The 26908-nt window shown below is 45.0% G+C and overlaps 1 protein-coding gene across 1 annotated transcript in view; it reads left to right on the forward strand.

The window, feature by feature from the left end:
- The window catches only part of GALNT16 (polypeptide N-acetylgalactosaminyltransferase 16), a gene marked incomplete at both ends in the record, with an annotated part of 74355 nt that overhangs the window by 41820 nt on the left and 5627 nt on the right, over positions 1-26908 (forward strand). Inside the window, 11 exons of the mRNA XM_080345436.1 lie at positions 5261-5328; positions 7973-8038; positions 9832-9953; positions 11954-12041; positions 12982-13066; positions 14123-14226; positions 18494-18620; positions 19590-19682; positions 21808-21891; positions 22933-23074; positions 24425-24541. Of these exons, the coding sequence (XP_080201562.1) occupies positions 5261-5328; positions 7973-8038; positions 9832-9953; positions 11954-12041; positions 12982-13066; positions 14123-14226; positions 18494-18620; positions 19590-19682; positions 21808-21891; positions 22933-23074; positions 24425-24541 (1096 nt within the window). The remainder of the gene's footprint in view (positions 1-5260; positions 5329-7972; positions 8039-9831; positions 9954-11953; positions 12042-12981; positions 13067-14122; positions 14227-18493; positions 18621-19589; positions 19683-21807; positions 21892-22932; positions 23075-24424; positions 24542-26908) is intronic.

Genomic DNA, 26908 nt, shown 5'->3' on the forward strand with positions numbered 1-26908 from the left:
ATGCATTATTCATCATCACCACTTCTTCCCCTGTCAGTTCCTGTGGGCTTAGAGAAGTGTGCTTTGTGAATAAATAACATGCTTTTTCAAGTTGGCCTCATAGCAAAGGGTATGGATTTTGGTCTGCCAGGTTTGGTGCTACTGTGTTTCCAGAGACTTGTATGTATTGCATTAACACATTTTGCCTTTTTATCTCTATAATTTCCTTTTCGTTTGAACCATAAAATGAGTTCTACAGAACCGCTGTTCAGAAAATGAGCAGATTTGTTTGGAAATATGGTGCTGCTAGGGCAGCGGGAAGAGATTTCTGCCAATTACGTCATAGGTCAGATAATAAATGGTTAGGTGCTCAGAGGCCATGTTAGTAGGATCCTTAAGAAAATCTAAAGGCAGCCAATCAAATAGGCAGATGCTATGATAGTTAAAATGAAGAGAAGATGAGATTCAGGGCAGCAGTAATGCATAAAGAGAGAAACTGATTCCAGATCCTATGGAGATGTTGTGTACTAACGAGCAGATGAGTCTTGCTGATGCATCAACGGGCCAGGCTTGCTCAGAGCAAGGTCAACTAGAGTAGATTGCTCAGGGCTGGTCAGTTTTTAAATCTTCAAGGATGGTGGCTCTGCAGCTGCTTTCTGAGCATTCTCTTCTCAAGGCTAAACAACCCCAGCTCTTTCAACCCCATCTCATACATATGGTGCTCCAGTCCCTTAATTATCTTAGTGATCCTTCACTGGACCTGCTTCAGCATGTCCCTTGTTTTCTTGTCCTGGGAAGCCCAGAACTGGACATAACACTCAAGATTTGGTATTACTGGTCTCCTGCAACCCAGAGCCCCCAATTAAGACCCTGAAAAAATCTGTTCAGATTGGTTCCTGCAATCCTGCTGCCACTGTAGGAGTGCTGTTGTGAGAGCCTGGTCACACTCTGCTGTGGATGGTGGGGTAGATGGCATTTCCTCCCAGACCTCTGGCTACAGCTAGAGCCTTCATTGCCAGATGGTTTACAGCCAATGCATGTGATTGATTTACTCCTTGCTTGCATCAAATGTCAGAAGTGTCCGTGATTTATCCCTTTCTGGTGAGAGATCCCAAAGGCTGAATTCTTCTTGGGCTCTACAGCATTTGCAATGTCACACTGCCAAGCATTAGCTAGTAGCCTTGTCTTGGAGGTTTGACAACCATACACAGTGGTGAAGGTTTGGGTTATGGCTGCACTGTCGGAAGAGCTGTGGGACTGAGTCCCACTTGCAGGTTGACCCTGATGTTATAGAGTTGAAGATTTCACAGTGCTTTTCAAGGCCTCTTCTGTAACCCAGGAGTCCTGACTTTCAGCAAAACACATCTGAATGTGCCAGGCTGAGTTACTGCTGTGAGTATAATTGTCACTGAATTCACATACACAGTCAGTGCACCAAATGCTTTGTATTATAATTATTACTTTGCAGCATTGCTTTGGGATAAGTCAGGTATCAAAGGGACAAAACTGTTCCGTTCTCTTTGTTTCATGACCTGGCTGTGAGGCTGCAGAGGACCACAGTGATATTAAGCAACAGGAGGCAGAAAATTGCACTGCCTCCTTAACTGCTGACTAGTCAGGCTTGCAGCCTGTCATTATTTCTATATCCATAAGAACTTTCTTAAGCCAGGTAGAGCATGATTATTTATGTAATTAAAATTAACCATTTGAGATGCACCTGGTGAAAGTTGCATATGATTTAACTATTATGAGCCATTTCTCAAGTTTAGTTATCCTAATTACACTATGGGGATGCTATAAGCCAAGTAGATGTAAAAGAGGAGAGCTGATGCAAATGAGCAGCACTAAGAGCAATATTTTCTATGCCTGAAAACTTTTTCAGAGGCCCAATATTTAGAGGTGAGTAGAATGTGTACTAGCTGTTGAGGCTTTCATACCTGAAATCTTTGCAAGTCTGGCTGGAGTGTGCCTCAATTTGGGAACTCAAAGATCAGCTGTAAATCTTTGGGAAATTCTAGGAAGAAATATGAAAAGAGTACTGGGATAAAATTAATCTTAAAGTAAAACTAGAGAGACCAGAGCCTAAATGTTCTCCCCTGAGTTATTCTCACAGCTGTCCAAAGTAACTCAGCTGGGTGGAAATGGTTGTACCAAGAGGTCTTGGGAACTGATCCAGGGATGAGACTCCTGCATGATGGTTTATTTCAGGGTGATCTAAACATGGCAGCTGTAGGGGCCAGATCCTGATCGGCAGATCCTTCTGGCTAACCACACCTGCATGTGTGCACACATGGACTTGCACAAGCACCCCTGGCAGATCGGCACTTGCCCAGCTCTGGGATCCCTGCTGCCCCTGGGATCCCTGCTGCTGGGTGGAAGCAAAGGGAGTGATGTGCTGTTGTTGCCACTTGAGGGTGGGAGAAATGTTTGTGTAGGAGGGAGGGAGAGAAATAGATGGGGAGCAGGGGGAAAGAAGAGGCTATCCATCAGAACTTGTGAACATGCCAGTTCAAATGGCTTGTTACTGGCACCCTTGGTCCTGCAGGATATGAGTGTCAGTCAAGAGCTGCTTGCCTGCATGATATCTTTTCCTTGGCAGGACATAGCTGTCACTCTCAAACCAGTTACTTGCTTGGCATCCTGTTCTCCCTCAGAAATAACTGTCACTCAAAAGGCATTTTGCATGATTGATGTCTACGCCTGATTAGTCATTAAGTGATACCATCACTTCTGCTGCAATGTCCATTCTTGCAGAAGGGAAAATCAACTGCTTTGTGGTCTGATCCCTTTCTTTATTTCTGTTTTCAGTCATTATTGTGGGTACTGCTTGTCTTTGGTGCAATGTAATAGTGCACCAGTCAGGCTTTAAGTCAAGGGACTTGAACAGCTGTCAGTGGTTCTGTGCCTATGCAGAGAGCCTGTCTATATTCTGATTAAAAGGATTATATTGTAATGCTAGAGCATTTGGTATAGCAACTCATTACAATGACAATTTAAATAATGGAAAAAGAGGAGGTTACTTTAGAGCAAAGGAAAAAAAGAGAAACTCCTCTGCTAATATCTGGAATAAATTAGATTATCTGTGAGCTGAAGAGGGATGGACAGATCAGCAGATGAGAGAAACTCATTGGCAGTGCTAATGCAGTGTCGTGTGACAGAGTAAGGACACTGATACTGAAAGAAGGAGGAAGCTGTGAGAAAAGACAAAGGAGGTAGGGAATCCATGGGCTGAGGGGAGAACAGTCTGTGTTTCTGCTGTGAAAGGCAATGGTCATTTGGATTTTGGAATCCTAATAAAACATTTTGTGCCTAAAAGTAATTGATTGTCATGTCAATCTCTGCACCTCATTGGAGGTAATAGCTAGGATTCCTGTGTCCCTTGTTAAAAAGACAGACAAGACAAAGTGCAAAGAAGATTAAGTATGTTCCCCAAGGATCCAGAGCAAATTTTTGCAGAGCTGAGAGCAGAACTGGGCATTGAACAATGAGCTGTGAGCTTCTTGAGGAGTTTTTTCTCTCTGCTGGGGAATCAGTGGACAGGTGAGGAAGAGGGAACAAAGTGTTTGCTTTTTTTCACAGTTATGTTGAGCTGGAAGACCTGAAACTTGTGGAGAAAATGTGAGCATTGCTAATAGCCAAGCTAGTGGGAGAAGGTGTAGAATACCATTTTGCAGCCATTATACTGCAGGATGCAGCCTGTCTCAGTTGGTTGTATTTTGCATTGAATTTGTACAGGCAAGAATTTCAGTGCAGGGCAACCTTGTCTGTAAAATATGCAGATGATCCCTATGCTGGGAGAAGCTGCACTTACACATGCAAAGAGGAACATCCCTCACCTCCCACCCCACCATGCTAGAGGATCAAGAGAGGTATGAGCCATGAGAAGCAAATGAGATTCAGCTTTGAAAAATACAAGCTCGGTCATCTAGGGACATAGAAGCTCGAAATACAAATACTCTCAGAGACATATGAAGCAGCATAAATCTGAAATAGAGTCAGATGTGATGCTGAGCAGCAGAGCAGTCAGGATTTTGCTGTGTGACACAGCAGAAAACTCCCCCAAACTGAGGAAACTTTGGTTCTGTATGCAAAGCCATCAATGACGTTACTTAGCAAGATGGTAATTTCTTTCTCTAAAGCTCCATTCCTGGGAGCATGGGATTACTCTTTTTGTCTGTTTCATGTATAAAACAAAAAAGCCCCCAAAAAAGGAAGAAAAAAAAGCCAACAGTCTTTCTGCAGAATTGCTCAAATTCAGGAAGGTGGGTGCCGCTGAAATGAGATGGGTTGCTAGAACCAAGAGGACAGTGTTTACCCCTGTTATATAATACTGATATTTGCATAGCTATCCTCCTCATCACTGGGGTGACCAAATGTGACTGAGCATTCTTGTTGAAGGCAAGGAGGACCTGCCTGTGCATGGAGGCATGGCAGAAGGAGCCACTGTGTGGTTGTGGTAGAGCCAGGGAAGGGATTTGAAGAAGCTCATGGAAAATTAGTTCAAGCATCTTAAACAAATGAGAGGGACAAAAAGTCCAGAATCAGATGGTTCTGACTGCAGGGTACCAAGATGCATCAACCTCTAAGGAGGGCAGAAGCTGTTATCTCCCCTCCTTGTGTGTGAAAGTCCCTGTGTCCCTCAGGCACAAACCCACTGCAGTCCCGACAGTACTATGGGGTATGATGTGACCAGCCCAATGAAAAGGAGATGCTCTCAGTGAGTGTGGGGACTGGTTTGAAAGAAAGATGGACAACAAGAAAAAGAGGAAGAAAATCCCCAAATCCAGAATATTGCCAAAGAAAATTGCCTTCCTCCTGGGAAGGGGAATCGGTGAGAAAGCCCCAGCAGGCCTCGTCTGTGGCATTGAGACAAAACTCCTTGCTGGGCAAGATGTCAGCTCTCTTTCTTCTCCCTTGCAGCCATAAGCTTTGCCCACCACCTGGCAGGTGGGAGCGGGTGATGCTCTTCTCTCTGCTTAGAAGCAGAAAATGTACCACAGCATCCTTTGCTATAATAGCTGCCCCCAGGCAAGTCCTGCAGATCTGGCTGTGAGTCCTTGCAAGGTTCGGCTGAGATGCCACAGCCCTCTGGGATATTCCTGCTTGCAGTTTGGCTCCTGTCAATGAACCCTGGTAGAAGGTTAAGGTTAACTCTTCCACATTACTGGAGTTTGGTATTCCTACTGTAACACATAGCATAGCAGATTTGTATCAGTCCTACCATTGTTGTTATTATGGCAGCTCACAGACATTTGTCTTTTTCCTCCCTGGGTCCCTGCAGTGTCCTGAACCGTACCCCTCCCAGCCTTATCCAGGAGATCATTTTGGTAGATGACTTCAGTTCAGATCGTAAGTATGGACCTATTGCCTTTGCATTTGCTTCTTCCTTTTTGTCTTCCCTCTTTTTGTTTTCTCTGTTCATACCCCCTCCCTCACAGAAATTTTCTCTTGTCTGTATGCGAGAGAAAAAGGAAAGGGAGGAGATTTTTCTGTGTTTAGTTTATGTCCGTGCAAAGCGGAGGCCAGAGCTTCTTCCTTTTTTTTCCATTGGGTCTTCTCTTCCCTTTCTGTCAGCTTGGCAGTTTTGGCCAGGTTTCCACAGATCCAGATCTCTGTCTAGTTTCATTACGCACCATTTTGTGAGCTGTTTAGCACAGACATGTATGTAGCAATGGTGCACATGAGCAGTCTGGGTAATTACAAACCAAGAGAGATCAAGAGGATGCAATGAAGCCTACAGAAAACTGCTGCTTGTGGTCCTACAGGCAAACTGGTGTGAGACTGTCTGCCTGTCTCCATGTGTCTTGGATCTCAGGTGTCCCCGTGGGAGGCCATGAAAGGGTTATTGCTTTAGGCAGTGCCATACCTTCTCCTGCAGCTTGGCACAGGGATGGAGTGTCTACTGCATGAGTCCCACCAGACCTGAAGACTCTTGGATGCTATGGACTCTTTCCATCTGTACAGTTGCTTTTGCTTCTGACTGTTGTGTTGTAGTGGTGAGGTGGTGGGGACAGAAGACTTTTTGCTTTTCTCATGATGTGTGTTATATTCAAGGACAGCCTAGTTGTATGCTACTTATAATAATTGATAATTACTCCTTCAGAACACTTTACAGATAGCTGAGAATGTCCACCTGTCCTGCTGAGGTAAGGAAGCATTGCTCTTTCAATTTTGCAGCTAAATACTTATGTAGCTTTGGCCAAAAAAAAGTTTTTAAAAGTGGATGCTGAGATTAGGGATTTAGTTTTTCAAGGGCCATAGAGTGTGATTTTGATAAGGACTGAGCTATGCCCAGCTGTTGGAGTAGGGTGTTTCTGAGCACCTCCAACACACAGTCCTAAATGTCCCATATTCAGCATCTAGAAATTCACTTCTCAATGGCCAACGGGTACCAGATCAACACTGATGGATGTCTGGGACTTGTACTGCACAAGACTCAGCCAGAAACTCCCATTTAGGCTCCTAGATAAATGGAAAGATTTTTAAAAGCCCCATCTTATGACAGCTCTCATTTTTCACACTGGCAGCTGGATATTTGTGGATTCAGCTACTCCCCTGAGGCACCTGTGTGGAAGCACTGTAGCACATATTTGAGGTCTGACATTTTGCTTTAGTGCCTGCCTTGGTTTCTTCAAAGATACAGAGAGTTGGTAAGCTGTGGCCAGTAGTTACAGTCAGAGTGATGTGCTCACTCCTGGAGAGTGAATGACTTGATAAGGATTGTTGTATTTACTTGAAGCTGTGGCTTAGCCAAGATGAGTGTTGCCTTCTCTTGTACCAGATGTCCAGTCAAATCTCGGTACTTTGTAATTAAGAGCACGCGCCACTTCAGGTGGATGATGCAGCAGCTGCCAAAGCACTCACACAAGAGCAGTGGTTCAGATTGCATGTATCCTGGAAAATGGAAATGCTCCTGCAGGAATATGCCAAGAGATGCACTTTGGCTAATAGACTTCATGTTGTCCTCAGAGCACTCAGTCTGTGGAAGGATGACAGCAGGGAAGGGGAGGTGTGAGACCTGAAAAGGAACGAGCAATAAACATGGAAACTAAGGTGAAGTTGGTGGACCAAAGGAAAAGAGTGACTTAGAAATTGTTATTCCTGTGAGCTCTGCTAGGGTGGGAAAAGAGAGAGGATAATAGAGAACTTGTCAGGCATTGAAACAGGCTGCCCAGGGAAGTGGTGGAGTCACCATCCCTGGAGGTGTTTAAAAGGCATTTAGACGAGGTGCTTAGGGACATGGTTTAGTGCTAGAGTTAGGTTATGGTTGGACTTGATGATCCTCAGGGTCTCTTCCAATCAAAATGGTTTTATGATTCTATGAATTAAGGACCTCGTGCTCGTTGGTACTGCTGGGCTGGAGCCAGTAGCTGTTCCTCCCTCTCGTCTTCCCTGAGCAATGTAAGTGAGGGAAGTCAGGAGCTTCTGGCAAGCTGCTGGCAAAGCCCTTGTTTGGGCATCCATGTGTTAATGCGATGGTGTCTCCAAGGAAGCAGGTCATATCCCTGTGGCCTTTACGAAATAAAATCAAGCAGAAACTGCCCTGAGAACAAATGGGAAATACCCAGATGAGCTGGGAAATGCCCAGGGAGCAGATGACATCACTTAATATGACAGGACTCTCTTTCACTTGGCACTTTGGTGATTTGCAGCCCTGACTCCCTGTGGTCACTCCATTTCATCAGTGCTCGGTGCCACGGTTCTAGCTCATGCCCTGTTGTTCTTGTGAAACACTGAGCACAGGAGGGCAAAAGCCTGGCTGCTCAGAGAATAAGGAAACGCAGGCTCAGCTGTCCGAGGAGGATGGCAAGCAAGCAGTGCTCCTCTGTGTACTCTTCAGACAACAGGATGAAGGCCATCAGGCTGATTAACGTGATGTTAAGTGAAAGCAGAATTTCCCCTCCCGTGGAGAAGCAGAAGAACAGTTAATTGGAGCTCTCTGTTTAAGCCAAATAATTCATACATGTGTGCCAATTTTTTTTCCTTCCCTAAGCTGAGGACTGCCAGCTCCTTACCAAGATCCCAAAGGTCAAGTGTCTACGAAACACCCGGCGAGAAGGTGAGTCTGGAAAGCTTTGTAGGTACTAAGATTTTGCACGTTTTCCCACATTGCCCTGTTTGCCTGCCAGCTGCTTACATGTTATTGCTTATAGTTATGGTTTGTTTTTTCAGTAGTATAGGTTGGGAAATTACATATTAGAGAGCAGTGTAGGGGAAAGGGACCTTGGGGATCCTGGTGGACAACAGGATGACCATGAGCCAGCACTGTGCCCTTGTGGCCAGGAAGGCCAGTGGCATCCTGGAGTGTATTAGAAGGGGGGTGGTTAGTAGGTCGAGAGAGGTTCTCCTTCCCCTCTACTCTGCCCTGGTGAGACCACATCTGGAATATTGTGTCCAGTTCTGGACCCCTCAGTTCAAGAAGGACAGGGAACTGCTGGAGAGAGTCCAGCGTAGGGCAACAAAGATGATTAAGGGAGTGGAGCACCTCCCTTATGAGGAAAGGCTGAGGGAGCTGGGTCTCTTTAGTTTGGAGAAGGGGAGACTGAGGGGTGACCTTATTAATGTTTATCAATATATAAAGGATGAGTGCCACGACGATGGAGCCAGGCTCTTCTCGATGGCAAACAATGATAGGACAAGGGGTAATGGGATCAAGCTGGAACACAAGAGGTTCCACTTAAATTTGAGAAAAAACTTCTTCTCAGTGAGGGTGACAGAGCACTGGAACAGGCTGCCCAGGGGGGTTGTGGAGTCTCCTTCTCTGGAGATGTTCAGAAGCCACCTGGACATGTTCCTGTGCAACCTCACCTAGGCGTTCCTGCTCCAGCAGGGGGATTGGACTAGATGATCTTTTGAGGTCCCTTCCAATCCCTAACATACTGTGATACTGTGATACTGTGATAAGAGTTTGGTATTCTAGTTTGGAGGCTCTGTGGAGGGAGAACCTACCTTATCAACTCTCAGGCTTCAGGGCTCTCATTTCATACTTTAAATAATGAGAAGTGGTGTCCAGAGGCCCTGGCTAGAACAAGGATCACATTTGAAGATCTTTATGAATAAAGATGAAGATGTAAGTCCTGTCCTTTTAAACCCAGAGTGCAAGATAACAAACCATCTAGGAGATGTGGGAAAAGGAAAAACAATCATATATCTATCATAAAGAGATACAATTAGGGAAAGTTATTTCTCATATATCTCCTATGTGCATAAATGGTAACGCTGATCTTCCCCGCTGCTCTTCAGTTTGACTCCTATGTACTGGCTTATTCCTAAAGCTGTCAGTGCACAGCAGGCCTGGAGCAAGAGGAGACAGGAATCACTGCTTAGTTCACGAAGAGCATCCCAGGTAGTGGAATGGTCTGTAAGAAAATAAGGAGACATCCGAGAGCCAGGTTGACATCTCTAACTGCAGGGCAGAATAAAGAACAAATGGGAATAAAGCAGATAAGCAGTAAGAAAGGCAAAAAGCAGAGAGTAGAGCTTGATCCCATGGAAGTCGTGAGAGAGGCAGCACGGTGCTCTAATGGGAGAGACACCAAGCAGACAGCAGCAAGGTACCTGCAGGGAGGGCTAGAAGGGAGGGGGGTGTCGTCACAGCAAGAACCAGATGAAAGCTCAGTGGCATGGACAGAAGTGACAAGTGAGGTCATTCTTTGTGTGCTGGGAGGGCTCAGCTGACAGTGTCCCCTGAGGGATGCCCCACTAAAGCTGCTCTCTGCTCCTGATGGTGTGATATAGCAAAACCACCTGCTCTTTCCCTGTAATGGCCACACAAAGTATTTTTCCTGAAGGAGGCTCAGCTGTTTCCCATCCTAACCTTCCTGCTCCTCTGCTGTCCTTTCCTCGCTATAGGGCTGATTCGCTCTCGGGTGCGAGGAGCCGAAGTGGCTACTGCTGACATCCTCACCTTCCTGGACAGTCACTGTGAAGTCAACAGTGAGTGGCTGCAGCCAATGCTTCAGAGAGTAAAAGAGGTGAGCACCATGTCCCCCTCTAGGATGGATGAAGCTGGCCTATCTTGTGCTGGTGACACACATTGCCATCAGCAGTACTGGTGAGGACAAAGCCTGCCCAAGTACTCCTCAGGCAGGCTGTTACGGATGAAGGTACAGACTGTGCTAGATGGGCAAGAGATCCTTGACAGGCTTCTATGTCCTCCTGCCAGTGTGGCAGGGCAGGAGGTGCTGAGTGGTGGAATGCAGTGGTGAACGCTTGGACCACCAAACTGTACCTCACGTCTCCTGCAAATGCTGTTCTTCCTAGTCCTCCCCACCTGTACACAGGATAACCACTTTGGCAGGACACTCTGTGCAGCTTTTTCATGGTTGACATCTCCCTTCTTGCTGATGGACTTTCCCCTCTGCCTTGTCACTGCCAAGATTTTCCTTTCATTAATGCTCCCACTGAGCTGTCAACACACACCACCTGTATGCAGATGGCTTCCCAGCACAAAGGACCTGTCTGTGAGTGCAGGGACATCTCTTTGCTGGTTCACTTGTCAAAGGATTGATGTGAGGGTGGAAGAATGAAAATGACACAGGAATATTAGCGGCTGTCAACCTGACTGCACTGTAGGGCTGAAGGGGGAAACATACAGCTCCACTGTAAGAGCAAACTGGGGAGAGGTGATGGGAGAAATCCCAGCCATGCTTGCAAGTGGCTGAGATTGATCTCCTCCTCTAAAAGGACGATCCCATGGGGTAATGGGCTGTGAGAGGAGGGGCGGAGGCTCTAATGCTGCCTTGTATTCATGTTTGGTTGGCTTAATATGAAGGAGTGGAAGAAGTAGAAACTTAAGGATTGATGATTTAAAAGCTTCTGCTTTTTATTCCTGGTCAATAAATCCTCCATCTCAGATGGCCATAAATGTTTACTACTGCTTGTTAAGTCAAGCTGCAGCACCAGCAGCATAGAGGTCCCTAAGTAGAAAGGACTTCACTGGTTTCTTTAGGGAAGGGTCTAAGTTGCAAAAGTCATTTAGTCATTTAGTGAGCAGATTTCAAGTCAGCCTATTTCTGACCTTCTTCCTACATTTCTGATGTGCATCCTATTTGAGATTTCAGTCTTGCCATATCCAAGCCTAGTGCCAACTGGTTGGAGCGGTGGCTGGAACACTAGGCTGCCAGGTGGGTGCTGAGGAGGCTTAGGCTCGGCAGACATAAACATGAATGATCGCTCTCATCTAGCATGTGCCCTCCTGGCCAAGTATGCTACAGCAGGAGGAACTATTGCAAGGCACAAAGTAAAAGTTTGGTTGGAAAGGCATGGAGGCTGGCTGTCAGGTGTTTGATCACAAGATGTTGTTTCTGGCATTGCCAGCTCTCTGGTTCATCATGTATTTCAGTTATCACAAGACTGCCTTTAATGCCCTGTCTCATGTTGTTGAAAAATAGTTATCATCTCAACTTCTACTTACTAAAAGGATTGCAAAGAAAAACTGTAAATATACCCCTTAATGCCAATAAAGTACCCCAAATATCTTAATATTGTAATGTTTTAAATTCACACTATGATTCTTAAGTGTGGGGTCTTGATTCATAGTACTTGTTAGGAAGATGCTTTATTAGGGGGTTGATCATTTCTAGGCTGATGATAATTAGGTAATTCAAGGATGGCTGAGCAGAAGGTGTGCTGTCAGTAGATATTAAAAGCAAGTACCAAACCTTTGGGACAGGGGTTAATGCCTTGTCTCTTGGGCAGGAAATAAAGAGCTGTTTGTTAGCAGCACACCTGGGTGCTGTGGCCCCAGGCTCCATTCCCCATATCCATGGCGTGCAGCTGGCTAGTACCCACCATCTCCATGTTTGGATGTAGTGGCCATAGATCCCTTGCTCAGCTACCAGAACTGTACTGGAGAAGCCAAACAAAGATTTACCTGTGCAGCTTTGTGGCTTTTTGATCTCTGGCAACTTTGCCAGACATTCAAGAAAAGCCTGACTCCTTTTTCTTTTTCTTTTCCCTTTCTTCTCCTCAGGATTATACCCGAGTGGTGAGTCCAATCATTGATGTTATCAGCCTGGATAATTTTGCCTACCTGGCAGCATCAGCAGATCTGAGGGGAGGTGGGTGTAATGAATGGCTTGTGTAAGTTAGGCCTGAGGGATGGTGCATGAAAAATAATTAATGTTCTGTTCAGTTTTCCAAGAAAACAGTGATGATCTTTCCTGGTGGGCTCTCTCTGCTGCTTTTCCTGCAACTTGCAAAGTCAGATCTTTTGCAGAGTTTAAACAAAACCCAACTAGTGTTTTTGTTTTGATCTTGCATCACTTTCACAACATTTTGCAATTTCAGGGCTTAATGAACTGCTTAAACATATCACCTTGCCCTCTGTACATTATATGCACACTGGAGTCTGACAGGCAGTTGCTTCTCTGACCTGCCAGGCTCTCATGGCATCTTCTGAACCTTTTCACCTCTTTCCCCATAGCTGAACCCCCTGCAGATGTTCCTGTGTTCACACACAGTGCCTGGTGCTCTTCCCCCTCTTCTGTTGTTGGGGTTCGCTACCACACTGCTTGCCTGCTGAAGTCTCCCCTTAAAAATGGTATTATGTTAGTGGCTGTGCTGTGCTCAACTATTCACCACAGGCCAACTATAAACAAATGGTGGTCTTGAAAGAGGTGATGGTTAGGAGGATCTGCAGGCCTTTGTTCCCAGAATACACATCCCACAAAGTCTTTTGATTAAATCTTCATGGCTTTGGCAGATGTAGAGATGTAAGACAGACTGGCCAAACTGCAATTGCCTCTCACACTGACAACACTCCCCTGAAGATGTGGAGTGCAACTGACCAGACATCTGAAGTGCTAAGGGATGAGAATTCCAAGACAGAAGCTGGTGATTTCTACAGTAGGATAGACTCTTGCCATTTTGGGTAGACTGTGAGGAAGCTCAGGGAAGGAAAACAGAGAGAGCCTGAGATGTAAAGGTGCAGACTATCACTGAATCTAGTAGAAAAACAATAACAAAACCTATTTGATGAAGTTTTTTTTTCCTTCTCAGGGTTTGACTGGAGCCTTCACTTTAAGTGGGAGCAGATTCCTATAGAGCAGAAGATGTCCAGAACAGACCCAACTCAGTCTATAAGGTAGCTGTCTCTGACAGATTGTGTACATAAAGTCCTCCAAATGCTTTTACTAAACCTTTACCTGTATGACATGGAGTACACAGGGACTGCCTTGCTGAGAACAACATGCCACAGTGCTCACTTGATGAGGAGAAACTCTTCATGTTATTTTCTGAATGCATTGAGGTCTATAAAATATTTCTGAGAGTATTACTATATGAATATTTTAATAATAGCAGTTATATACTATCATAGGCTCGTAGGCACGCCACTTCTACAAGCCGCCTCTTTTTGTGTATGTTTGGTTTTGTGGTCTCCCTCCCTCAACACTCTGAATGCCTCAGGAATCCCTTTGGGGGTTTTTAATTACTTCCATCTTCCAGGTGAAGATTTAAAGAATGAAGCAGCTAAATAGTCACCTGGCAAGTGTAAAGCAGACCTGGGAACTGAATCTTGCCTAGTAATTTGGGCACAGAATTATTCTCCCCTTCTAAATATGTGTGTCCATGGACGTAACAGACTGTATTGGCTGAAGCAGTTATTACCAGTCCTGCTGCTGTATACATGGCTCTGAGGAATGTAGAATTGGAAAAATCCTGTTATAAACAGTCACAGTGTTGTCTGTATAGGCAAACATCTCCCTGTTTGTAACACGAAAGTGTAATTCAGTTCCTCTGTGTAATCTGTGAGCCTTTGTTTTGTACTGCAGAAGTAGCCAGCTTGCTAAGAGCAGAGGAGTCCAGGCAGGAGCATCTCTCACACCATGTCTAGTTGTTGAACACTGTCATCAGACAGTGCCCCTGTCACTCTTTCACACTGTGCATATTTGTATAAATGCAAAAGACACAGCATTACTCATGTAGTGCTTGCAGGACCATCTAACAAAGGCAGGAGGATGATCCAGTGAGAGAGATCTCAGAAGTCTGCTGCAGGTTCATGTCCCAGCTCTACTAATTTTCTCTTTTAACTGAGATACAATTTGTCAGGCCTGGACAAGTTGTCCCCCTTCTAAAATGAAGGTGTTAGTGCTACATATACATGTGATTATTTTGTGTGAGCTTGTGTTTTCTTTTCTAGAACCCCCGTTATAGCAGGAGGCATCTTTGTGATTGACAAGTCCTGGTTTAACCACCTGGGAAAATATGACACTCAAATGGACATCTGGGGAGGAGAAAATTTTGGTAAGTTTAGGATGTTTCAGGGGAATGACACACTAATGCAAAACCAGTTCCCAGTCTTCATCACCTACCAGCACTCTCTTTTTGAGAGATCTGATCTGCATGTCAATGTAAGGCTAAAGACACGGTCAAGAAAGTCCCACGTAATCAGCATTATATTGCTATCAGCTTTGTTCAAACTGAGTGGAGGTTTTTCGCAGTCAGGGCTATCATTCTCTTATAGGCATATGCACTGTTATACAGATGTTTCCACAGTACAAGTAAGAAAGAGGAATCTCCTGGTATTAAAATTGTTGCTTGTTTTTGGAGAATATTCTTCGAGTCCTTTGCATGACAGTCATTGTTGCCCCAGCTCTGAAGTGGAGAGTCACTCCTATGCTCTCTTATACCTGTTCCTCTTTCCGAGGTAAGTCTGAGTCACTCTCTCAGCTTGATAGGTCAGAACGATATTTTTCCTAATAAAACAAGTCTCTTTGTAAGTGGAATTTGGGTACAAATAGATTCATAATGGAAACACTTAAAAGCAGACTGGGGAATCACAAACATCTGAGGAATTCAGAGGCTCAGGGTAGTCTGTCCACTCAAGTGCTGTTATCTTATAGAGCATGGTGCTTAAACCCATCTTCTTGCACTTAACAGTGGCACAGATATTCCAGGCATCTCTCTTTGCCCTGGGTGAAGGGATGCTGCAATGCCACCAGGTTTTAGTGACAGAAGGAGGAAGAGTATTGATAATTGATTCACAGAGACCTGAAGTATTCAGGGCATTTATTTAGAAAATATGCAGGTGAAGCTGAAGAGATAAAAGCCTTACTCTGTTTTGCAGTCAACTTAGACTCTTCTGTAGCTAACACTGCAAAAAAAAATTCTGTTTCTGCAGATTCCAGAAATGTCACGGATTTGTAAATAAAATGCTTTAAAGAAGGATTTATATGGTGTTTTCTAGCACCTGGAAGACCAATTAGAAAGAAAGAAGTAGACAGGAAGGGGAAACTTTTGTTTCTCTGAACACAGCTGGGGGAGCTGCCTCTTTCTGAAATGCTCTCTGAAACCAGAAAATAATATTTTTGGCTCATAACAGAATATTAAGGTACCATTTTTTTAAAACAAGGTATCTAATAATGAGCGCTTGTGTTCTCCATTTTCTGATGTCTTCCTTCAGTTTTATGATATTCATCTAATTAAAAAGAGACATTTATGGGGCTTCCATTGGGATTTCGGCAGTGCTAGTGCATCAGCTAAGCACTGCAGGCAGAAGTGACAGGCAGCCTTTACCCAGGCATGAAGGTCCCATCTCATGTGTCCCTCAGATTCCCCTGCACTGCCAAACTCAGCTCCTTGCTGTCACTAGCCCCGGTCCAGCTGCTGTGCCAGTCACTTGGCCACCCTGCCAGCCTCTGAGCTGCAACCATGTAAAAAGCTGTAAACCCCACAGATGAAGAAATAATATTTCTTAGGCTTTTGGTTGTCTGCTTCTGCCCACCTGGGAGCCCAGTGTTGTTGTTTGGTGCATATGTCAGTAGCTTGATGCTAAGCAGATCTCTCTGTTCTAAGTGGCAGTAGATTACCCACACACCTACAGCCCTTCTTGCACCAAATTGCTTCATTTGCCTTCAAATTTCTCTTGTAAAGCCTGGCAGTGGCTTGGCCAGGCTGTGTGGGACTGGGCCAGGTGTACAGGACTTGCCAGTTTTGCCTTGTTGAGTGGTTTCCATGTAAATTCGTTGTCTCCCTCGCTTGTCTCTTATTGTGCACCTCCATTCTTCACTTAAGAGAGCAAAGCCAAGTGCACAGTGCTCTGTTTAATGAGGCCTCCCCCTGGGCCACATTGCCACACCACCACTGTGAAGATGGCAATGGGAAGGTGTTTTCAAAACAAAACAGACCACTTTTCTTCTTTAAAACTGACTTTTGCTCAGCTCTTCAGCATAATGTGAGACAACAAATCAACCAGTAGCTTCTGCATGGAGCCTGTTGCTGTTTCATGGCAGAGGGGTAGAAACCAACCTGCATTTGTCAACAAAAAGTATTAATTTTCCTTGAAGTATTCAGAATGGCTAATTTACCCTCTTAAAAAATGTTTTCCATACTTAATTGAAAATTAGATTTTGTGAGCAATGAAAAATGTTGATAATGTTCTGAAAGACTTTTTACTACAAATTTTGAGTGGAAAGGAACTGTTTGGATAAGGTCATCATTTGCAAGTGAGGTGGGAAAGTGGTTCTGACTGATTTGGGTGTGTGAGATGGGCCATTCCCTGCCCACAAAGGCTGTTTTAAATAAAGGACTTCTATAAAACTTTTTTCCTGTGAGGAAACAGGGTAAGAGAATGTATGGGAAGGGCCCAGGGCCAGATAAGCTCTACACATACAACAGCTACACAGAAATGATCAGGCAGCAGCTACCAGTTCCCTAAATATCCTTCCAGCTGGATGTGAGCTGGTAAACCCCTTTTTTCTCCACTCTGATGGGGAAAAGCCACAGCGATTAAGTCATTTAAAACACATATGGACTAGGTCACGTCCTGGAAAATATACAGCCAAAAAGTTCTCCTATGCTTTCCTTCAGAGGATGGATGAAATGCCTTAATAAGTTATGCTTGATCTCCATTTTCTCTTCTGTGTCCAAAATCTGCATTTTTTCACCCCTTCTTTAAAGATTTCTGTCATTTACAAACCTGGACATGCAGTCTGTGTGTCTGCCTAGGACACCAATACGGCATGAGGAACCTTCTCTTGGGACATCACTTTAAGTTTCACATGCTACATTGAGAGTTTTGTTTTTGTTATAGGCCAGAGTGAGTCAGAACCTCATTCCAGGAGAGCAAACGCCAGCTGGACACACCAGACAAAAACTTATGTCTTGACCTTTTTTTCGTTTTTAAGGCTCTTCATCTTGTCAAAGCTGGAACTCCCTGTTGAAAAGAGACTGAAAATAATAAAGGAAGAGTCAGGGAGAGACAAGAGCTAGTAAGAAATAACACAAAATACAGTCTAATAAAACGGGTTTTTTACTTAGAAGCTAAATTAAATACACCATTTCCCTGCCCCACCAAACACACTGTTTAAACAATCTTTCCCAGGAGCTAGAGAGGAAAGCTATGAAGAAAGATGAAGGTGGGGAAGATGTTAGTCTGTATACATGGTTTAAAAGAGCTGTTAGATCTGGATACATAATTTCTTTTTAATTTCTAAACATCAGAGACTCAAAATTCAGGCATTACTGGAGGGAGATCCCAACTGGGTAAAATTTTTGAAGTAATCAGTCTACACAATCTGAAGCCCTTTTGGTAAGGACTAGCAGACTACCCAGCTAATTTTCATTTTCCTTCTTCTCACTGCCACATGAAATACAAGTGGAAAATCCCTCTGGTGTAGCAGTTATTAAACTTGTGAGGACAGACCTGTAAGCTTGAGTAAGGTCACATCTTTTCTGTGATGCAAACAAGCGCCTGTACATCAAAGGTCCATGTTCTTCTCATCTTTTAACAAAATGCTGAATTTAGCTTCAGGGCCAGCTGGATTTCTTCAAGGAGCAGAGTTCTCTTCATATTGTTATAAGTCACACCATTAGACTGGTTGCTGCTATCAGTAGCTCCCTCAGCAGAGGCAACTGGTGACAAACTCCAACCCAGTCATCCACGGTTTTGTTGTTTTGTTTTGGTTTGTTTTTTTTATTAACAGAGCCAAACAGGAAAAGAACAACAAGATACTGTAGGGTAGATAACATGGAGGTATGAGAGAGAGGACTCTGCTCTAGACATGGACTCACTTCCTATGCCTCCATCTTGTTCTCTTCTTTCTCCTTGTCTCCTAAACTCCCTTTCTTCTTCTAATGTTTTGCTTTATACAGGGAATTCTTGTTTTTTTTCTTCCATCCATGTGCAGGACTGGAGGGTTACAGAAGTCCAAAACAAGGTGGGTGTGGGGGTGATCTCAGTCTGTTGCCAAATGCCATCATGAAGAGCTGACAGCAACCACAAGGACCTCATCAAAAGGAAAGGTGTCTCACTGAAATGCTTGGAGGACCAAAGAGAGGAATGGGACTGAAGAAGGCTAGGAAGTCTCTGAGCCACAAGGGTGGCCTCCATTTTAAGAAAGGAAAGACAGTTTTTCCACTCTCACCATGCCATTGCTTTTCCTGGTGTTGCTCTTGCAGGCAATACATCTAGAGCAGAGAGGCAAGGTTTTTAGGCACACTGCTCAAGTTGCACTTCTTGGAAATGCTGCCTATTTGCCTGCAGCTGTGTAACTCTCGGGGTCTCTTCTAGAACTCTCTTTCCGAGTGTGGATGTGCGGCGGCAGCTTGGAGATCGTTCCCTGCAGTCGAGTGGGACATGTGTTCAGGAAGCGCCATCCCTATGACTTCCCTGAGGGCAACGCACTGACTTACATCAAGTAGGTGTTGGGTAGTTCCTGGTAGTAGCCAGGTCACCTTGATGTTGGGTATGTCTGAATAAGCCTGAATTCTTGCTATCTTTCTGCCTGATGACAAAGAACAACAGCTTGTGGCTGAGCATCTGTTCTCAAGGGAAGAAAGAGTTGCTGTTTTCTGTGAACAAAACCTGTTCCCTTCTCTCTCGTTTGTATTAATGCATCTTGTTCTTCCTCAGCCTGCAATGGAGCAGTAAGGAGCAGTACCCCAGAGAGAGACCCTGGGCATTCGTGGGTACTGCCCTGTGACATGTGCCTGTGTATCAGCAGTCCTTAGATGTCTCTGTTGTCTCCAAGCTACTTTTGAGTCCAGGGATCCTTCTGAGCTGTATGTGCTCTGAGACAAGCCCTAAGGACAACTTCCACTGCAGGACAGATGGGAAGAGAAAAAAGATGAGGCAAAGTGCTTCACAATGAGAGCAGTTAAGCACTGGTGCAGGGCCCCAGAAAGGTCGTGAAATCTCTATCCTTGAAGATTTCAAAACTCAACCAGACAGACAGGACCCTGAACAACATGATCTAACCTGAAGCTAGTCTGCTTGGGCAGGAGGATGCACCAGGTGATACCTAGAGGTGCTTTCCAAGCGGAATTATTTCATTACATTATTCTAATCTGTGAAAAGTGATACTGTAAAGCAGGGTGATGGTCACAGTTGGTCCAGGTGTCTCTGGAGAAGAAGCATGTGTGAAAAAATCATGGTAAACTATGGCTGTTAAAATTTCAGCTTCTGAACTGAAGCACCCTTGCAAGGCTCTGTAGATTTAACACATTCAATCTATAGCCATCCCTACTGTCCACTGCATTTCATGTTTGGGACTGTCCTCCACTCCCTACTAGCAAACAGGCCTTGGGTCTGCCCACTCAGTGCCTGCTCGTTGCAGGGGCAGGTTCTCCAGCAGCACTTAGCAAAGCACATTTTCATCCCCATCCAGGAACACCAAACGCACAGCAGAGGTGTGGATGGATGAATACAAGCAGTACTACTATGAGGCCCGGCCATCTGCCATTGGGAAGTCATTTGGAAGGTAAGCTGCCCCCAGACCTTGGTAGGAGGTCTCTGGTAAGCCCCTTGCTAGCAAGAAATAGTTTTTTGATCTTCTGTGGGGCTAAGCGTGGGAAACAGATTCTCTGAATGGCTGGCTTGCCAGGGCAGTTGCAGCTTGAGTGTCTGGCTAACAAGGTTTGCTTCTAATTCACTTTATTTTTCCCCCCAGTAACCCTGCATAAATAATTTGTTAGAAGAAGGCTGAAGGGATCTGTAATTAAATTAAAAGGCCAGACATTTAAAGTGGTTAGATAAGAATATTTTCTAACACAGCATGCAGTTGCTCTGGATATGTGAGCTGTGCAGTTACTAGAGCTTGATCCAAAGTCCCTGTGTGGATGCAGAATCCCGGGGCAAGCACGGCTAGCTGGCACGTGGGGCTGGTTGCACTTGATGCGCTCCCCTCTTTCCTGAGGAGTGAATGGGTGGTTTGCCTGGTTTGTAGGGCAGGAGAGAGCATGGCCAATGGTGAGACCTCTCATTCAGAAAGACGATCAGGTTGTGACTTGTCTCCAGCACCTGCTGAGCCCACTTTTATGCAGTATCGTGCTTCTTACAGCACCTTTGCTAAAGCTGTCTCCATGCCACGTGGGTTTCACTGTTACATACTTAAGCGTTCTTTGTGACCCAGAAATCAGTGATGGACACCAAAACCTGAGATGAGGGGAGAGCTTTCTCTCTGTGCTATGAACCCCTATGACTCCCAAATAAACGTCAAAAATCCCAGGAGTGGTGTGTATCTGTGGGTTATATCTGCCTGTGAATGAGTGACAATTGTTGTATTAGTGTAAGGACTTGGCAAACATCGTCATATCTCAAATGTGTAGCAACATGCACTGGGTAATGATGCATCTCCTGCTTTTTTGATGTCACGCAGGTTTGGTCTGACAGACGCAGACTTTTTTTTTTTGTTGTACGTTGTGGTGGCTTATTACGATGCATTACATATTTTTGAACAAATAGCTTTGCCTACCTAATTTATCTGTCTTTGAGCTGACTGCAGCAGCTGGGCTGGGACCAAATAGCAAGTAACCCTGCTGCTTGTGAAGGAAGCCGGACTATTGCATATTGGACATGGATCTATTGCTCGTGTTTTGGGGCCAGAACCTGCAGTTCTTGTTCACACAGACTTCCTATTGGCTTTACTGGCAGCATTGACTGAATAAAAGCTGGTGCAGAGCTGTAGGATTTGATTTCAGGCAATTTCTCGAACTGTAGTAACAGCCCTGTGAACCTGCATTGAATCTAGATTTTAGGATGCAAATACCTCTGACACCATCATTGTCAACTGGACCTAAAATTCCTCATAATTTTGTTGTGAATGTAGGATCTAAGTACATTCTCCAGAGGTATGGGCAGTACAGTGGCCTCTGTGGGCTGAGGATGGCAAGGAGCGGGGGTACAGTTGAAAGTCCTTCCCAACACAAAAATGTAGTGTTATAGCTTGAAGAGGAGAGTCCCTAGTGTCACTGCTCAGTAGGGCTACTTGAGGGAAGTCCTCTTCTTCAGCCAGCTAAAGCCAAGCAAATCAGCAGCGGGAAGACTGCTGCAGCAGTTACTGAGATATGGAGCTAATTTCCCCTTATACTTCCTCCCTTTGCCAAAACTGCTTGAGAGCAAATTGAGCCCAGAGCTGCTGCCATGAGCTAGAGATCTGCTCTAGCACACATAGGTGGACTGTTCATATATAACTGAGGACAAACACTTTGTAGGCCTTTTCAGGAGCTGATCATTGTGCCAGTCTCATGCTGTGCCTCTACAGGGGCACCCAGAGGCAGAAACACTTTCTAGACCCTACAGTAGTTTTACTGCAATGTAGTATTTAACACTGTAGGACCTGGGCCCTGCCATCGTTCTGGGCCAAAGGAAGTGCAAGAATTGCATTTGAGGTGTTTATGTCTTCCTTTTCTATTTCCTGCCACTTGCCTCTCTCCTCTTTTTCACCTCAGGTTACTGCTAGTTCTCTGAACCCTGCAACAACTATGTGGGAGAATGAGTAATAGGAAAAAGCTGTGTAGTCTCCCTCCAAACCTCCTGGCCAATCTACATTGTTCCCCTCCCTCCTGTTCACTACCTTACCCTCAACAACCTGCCTGTGTTTCCAGTGTTGCAGACCGAGTGGAGCAGCGACGCAAACTGAACTGTAAATCCTTCCAGTGGTATCTGGAGAACGTCTACCCTGAGCTCAAGTGAGTCAGTTCTCCACCTGCAGAAATCTCTGAAGGATCTGGGAGGTGGGTCACAATGAGCAGCTGAGCGTTGGTGGCAGCAGGCAAAAAAGAGACTTCTGCTGAGAAAAGGTTTTCTGCTGTTCTTCTTTTTGGTGAGAAACCTTCTGTGATTTCCTGGCTTGTATCATCACAACAACCCTGCAAAAGGTTTGTTGCTCCTGCTTCTGGGAGCCCTCTGCTCTGCCCCACACAGCTGTCCCTCAGAGATGTGCAACAGTGGTGTTTTCAGAGGTGCAGGGTGTAGACAAGTGCCAGAGCACTACATCCCTCCCAGTTATGGCTTGGTCTGTGCCTATTGGATGCTCTGCCTGGAGGTAGTTGAGCCAGGCAGAGCTGGACAGCCTTAGTGCAGAGGTGCAGGTGGTTCAGAGAAAGCCCCAATGAATGCCAGAACCAGATGTGCCTGTGGCTTCCCCTGCCCCAGGTCGGGATGCTGTAGTGTCATGTCATTGCTCTGCTGTGAGGAGGCCTGGGTAGAGCTGTGTGTTTAGCACTTTCTAGCTAACACACCCTGGCAACACATCTTCACATCTCAGCCAAGCGAAGTTTGTAGCTAACATGGGTCAAGGCTAAAACATCCAGCTGTAGTCTGGCCTTGACAGATCTTTCCTATATTGCTACCAACGAGATAATGAATATGTGCTAGCACTGGGGGGAAGACTCTGGAAAAGGGGGAGGGAAAAGGAGGATAAATCAGTGTGGATGTGGCTTTTTACTGGCAATGGCCTCTTTCAGAAGAGACATGACACTGAACTGCTTGAGGTAAACCTAAAGATCCTGTAATGCCTTCTAAAACAAAGGATATCAGCCCTCTGACCCAGTTCTCCATTGGCTTTTGCCTCCTTCAGACATTTGCAGTGGACAGCATGATATTGTTCATTTTCTGTCAAATAAAGGGGTCTGTGTTTCAGTCAGGGGCCAGGTATGCCCTCATAAATGTGAAAGTGCTTCGGACATTTCTATGTATGAAGTGCCATGCAACTGTCATTTTACTTCAAGGATTCCTGAAAAGGAGTTGATTCCAGGAATAATTAAACAAGGAGGAAACTGCCTGGAGTCTCGAGCACAGGATACCACAGGGAATACATTGGTTGGCATGGGAAACTGTAAAGGGACCGTGAGCAATCCACCTGTCACTCAGGTAAGGCAGGCTTCTGTTTGGTGCTTTGTTCCTGCTTCTGCCCTTTTTATTACTGGAGAATGAAAAGGCATCGCTGGCCTTGTTGAGTTTGTACAGAAGTGAAAGAAGGAAGAATTTGGCCCTGTTAATGATTTTAATAGTAAGCAGAAAAAGAAGCTGTGCCCATCTCTTCGAGCTCTGTTGACTCACAAGATCCAGCAGTCAGGCATAGAGTAGGAAGGTTTTCATCACTCAAAGGCAGTAAGCTGCGCTTAAATGCTCAGAGGTGTGGCTAGTCTGTGCAGTAGTTGTGCAACCGGGGTTTGAGTGATGTCGCTGTTCCTAGTCACGTTGTCATTTGGGCATGCTCCGGTTCATCGCCCAACCCGTTAGAACCAGTCCTTGGCTGTGCTTGGCTAGTACCCTGGCACGTGGGTAAGAGATTTTCGCAGGATCAGAAATTTTCCTTGGACTGCTGCAGCTGTAGATGGCTTGAATTGTGCAGTTTTACAGATTTCAGTAGAAAGCCCAAATAAAGTTTAAATAGCCAAGACCCCAGCTGGAGTAATTTGGTTGATGCAGCTCTCCTAACTGCAGTGGAGCAGTGCTGGTTTATACCAGCTGAAGATCTGCGCTCAGCCTCTTCTTTTGGTTACTGGAAGCAGCTTGAGAAAGTTAAGGGTCACAGTAGGATATTTTGTGCCAGAAAATACATATTCACATCTGTTAAATGTTGAAAACTAGTTTGTAGCCAGCATTCAACATGCCATTTAATCTGACTCATTGTTCCATGTCATTACCATTTGAAATCTCTGGAACTTATTGCATTTTGTATTTCTTCCTTGGGAAAAGTATAGTAATAATGGTTGATTGGGTATCCATCTACTAAGAGGAGGGTAAAATGAAGTGACTTGTGCTTTATGTGCACTGGTGATATATGTTAGCCCATGAATATGCTTGCATGTGTTTTGCTTTGCTTACAATCTATAGGTCCTAGGTACCTGTTACAGAACATGTCTGCTACGTAGAGTATGCAAAAGCAGTTGCACATCATGTGAATCAAGGCTTGGAGTCCTCCCTGCTTTGTAGGATTCTGTAAAGCTGCAGGGCAGGGAGTTGCATGGGATGTAAGGTTAATCAGACTGCTCAGATGGTGAGGAGAGCCAACTGCAGGCTTTGAAATAGTCATGATACACCAAGCCTGAGCATAAACTTCTGATCAGTGAAGACTGCTGCTGTAGTCTTCCCAGGGAGCCTCTGGTAAGAGCTGAACAAAGGATACAGGTTTTTGAAATGTTTGACAGAAAAAACTCTCCCTCATCTGATCACTGTTATGATCCTAATGGAACCTTTCTTTTCCTTATGCCAAAGGAGTGGGTATTCAGTGACCCTTTAATTAGACAGCAGGACAAGTGTCTTTCCATTAACTCCTTCTCTTCGGGCTCTCACATCACACTGGAAGCCTGCAATCAAAAAGATGGCAGACAGGTAGGTAACTGTGCACCTGTTGTTAATCCCTTCCTTGCCACATACCAGTGTTCCTACGTCACTGCAACCTGCAGTGGCAAACCTAGTACTATCGAAGTGTATAAAAGTCCCTTCGATCTTCTGCACCTCCCTCTCTAACATGTTTCATAAGCTTGGATGTATGAGATGTCCTGCGACCAAAGTGGGGAGCACAGACCAAAAGAGTGTGAGGGTATCTGCTCTGCCTGGGCCCTCAGCAGCGTGGTTAGGTCCAGCTCCAGCTCAGCAGCACCCCAACTTCACTCCTTGGATACATTTATGTTCACCCAGATCAGTGCATGGATGGAGCACAGCATCAGAGAGGGGTAGATAAGCAGCAAATGCTTTAAAATACCCAGGGAAAGGGCGGTGTGTGCTATCGTTTGTTTACTTATTTACAAGTGAAAGAACTGTATTCTTGGTGCTGTCTTTGGACATGTGAACAGACCCTTAAAACTGAATGCGTGCAACTCATTTGAGAAATACTGACTGACATAAAGCACCGTATGTTCCGCCCAAACTGCTCCCTGAGGAAAAAAACACAGCAGCACTGTTCCCAACAAAATGCAGCTTCGTGACTCTTATGCTGTTTCAAAGATGTGCATCCCTGATCTGTCAGGACACATAAGTCATTTTGCCTTATGGCACAAGGTAAGAGATGGCCTCTTTGATGGCAGAGGGTGCCCTCACAGAGATGTCATGTGCTTTTTTAGCAGAATTGGGCAAAACAGAGCAGGTGACAAAGCAGCACTGTCAAACAGTGGTCTGGGCTTTTTTTATCCTTAAATCCTGTGCTTCTCTCTACACCAAGACAGAACACATTTTCAGTCATCTAAGGCCATGCTGGCTCTGTGGTTTTTTTTGATAGCCCAAAGGTAGGAGATGGCTCAGCTTGCTACCAGTCTTCAGCAGCATCCTCTTTTGTCAGTATGTTCAAATGCTATACGAATCTCTGGATTTCTTCCTGAAAGAAAGCACTGAAATCCAATCTTGCCCATTTGTGGAAAGCCTGTGTAGACTTTCCTCTTGAGGGCTGGTTAATGCAGAAATCTCTTGAAGAGTTGTCACCGTGAATACGCTGGGAAAACTCTGAGTTCGGATTAGGCTTGCAAGGATATCCCCAGTGGGCTGTGCTTGCCTGCTTCTTTTACTTGTTGGTAATCACTCACCCCCTTGCTGTGTAATTAGGTCACTTAGCTTCTCCTTAGGTGCCTTCCAGCATTTTCTTCCCTGTCAGCAGAGAGGACTCTAGCAGCTGCCAAAATCAGCTGTCTTTCCCCACCTCCTCTGTCATGGAAGGACAAGGGTCCCCTGAAGGGAGGAGGAGTGCAAGCATTATTAGCCAGAAGAGAGATTAATCCAGGCTAACACAAGCAGGCTCATTCTGCTGATGGAATAGGATTTACTGAGCCTTGATGTGTTGATTATATACAGCCTCATTATAAAGACATGCACACACGCTTAAGGATGTGAGCTGTTGTTTTCCATTACCTTACGTGAACAAACTGCACTTAAATCAAGGACTTGACCGAGCAGATGATTTAGCCAGCTGACTGTAAGCAAGGATTTTGTTAAAGCATTTCAAATAATTAGAAACTAATTTGAATCACAGCTGCCATTCCAAACTGCCTTGTGGTTGAAGGGATGACGTGGGCATGAGTTGGGAGGAGTGCATTTGAGTTTTTAATCTAATTTGGTTTGAAATGGTCTGAAACATTGGGGATCCTTTGGAAGTCCCGAACTCCCATTCCAGATTTCTACTTCTGAGCCAGTTTCACTTGCAGTTCTCCAGTTTGTTGTATTCTTGGGGAATGTTGTTATGGTCCCTTCCTTCCATAAACACAACAGTAATTGTTGCTAATACTGACATTGGATTTTACTTAGCTTGAAGTCAAGTCATCTTTGCAAACTATCCCGTTCCCTCTCCTCCATCTCTTTTCTAGAGGGGCCATGGGCATCTAGTGCAATAATTTCTGCTCACTTTGGGAACTGACTCTTTCTCTGCTGGGTCTTAGCCAGAATAGAAAGTGAAGCTGGCAGCTTTTGTGGAGGTCATCTGAGAATGTATGTCTGGGCCAACAAGACATGTCTCTGGCAACAGAGAGCCAAGACAGAGAAGGAGTCTTGTTCTTCCTGGGTTGGCAGTTTACAGAACCCCCTGCCCAGAATGTCACCCAAGCCCAGCTCCTGACATTTGCGAGGCTGAGTTTCAAGGAGATCACTGCTGTAGAAACTTTGAAGTGCGAAAGGAAAGAGGAAAGCTGGAGGGAACAAACTCCCTCAGTTGCCCTGCAACTTGCCTGTCTCCTCATGGGTACTTGCAGCCCAAAGTATGAGTGCTGAGGGAGA

This window comes from Nesoenas mayeri (genome assembly GCF_963082525.1).
Source record: "Nesoenas mayeri genome assembly, chromosome: 5".
NCBI lineage: Eukaryota > Metazoa > Chordata > Aves > Columbiformes > Columbidae > Nesoenas > Nesoenas mayeri.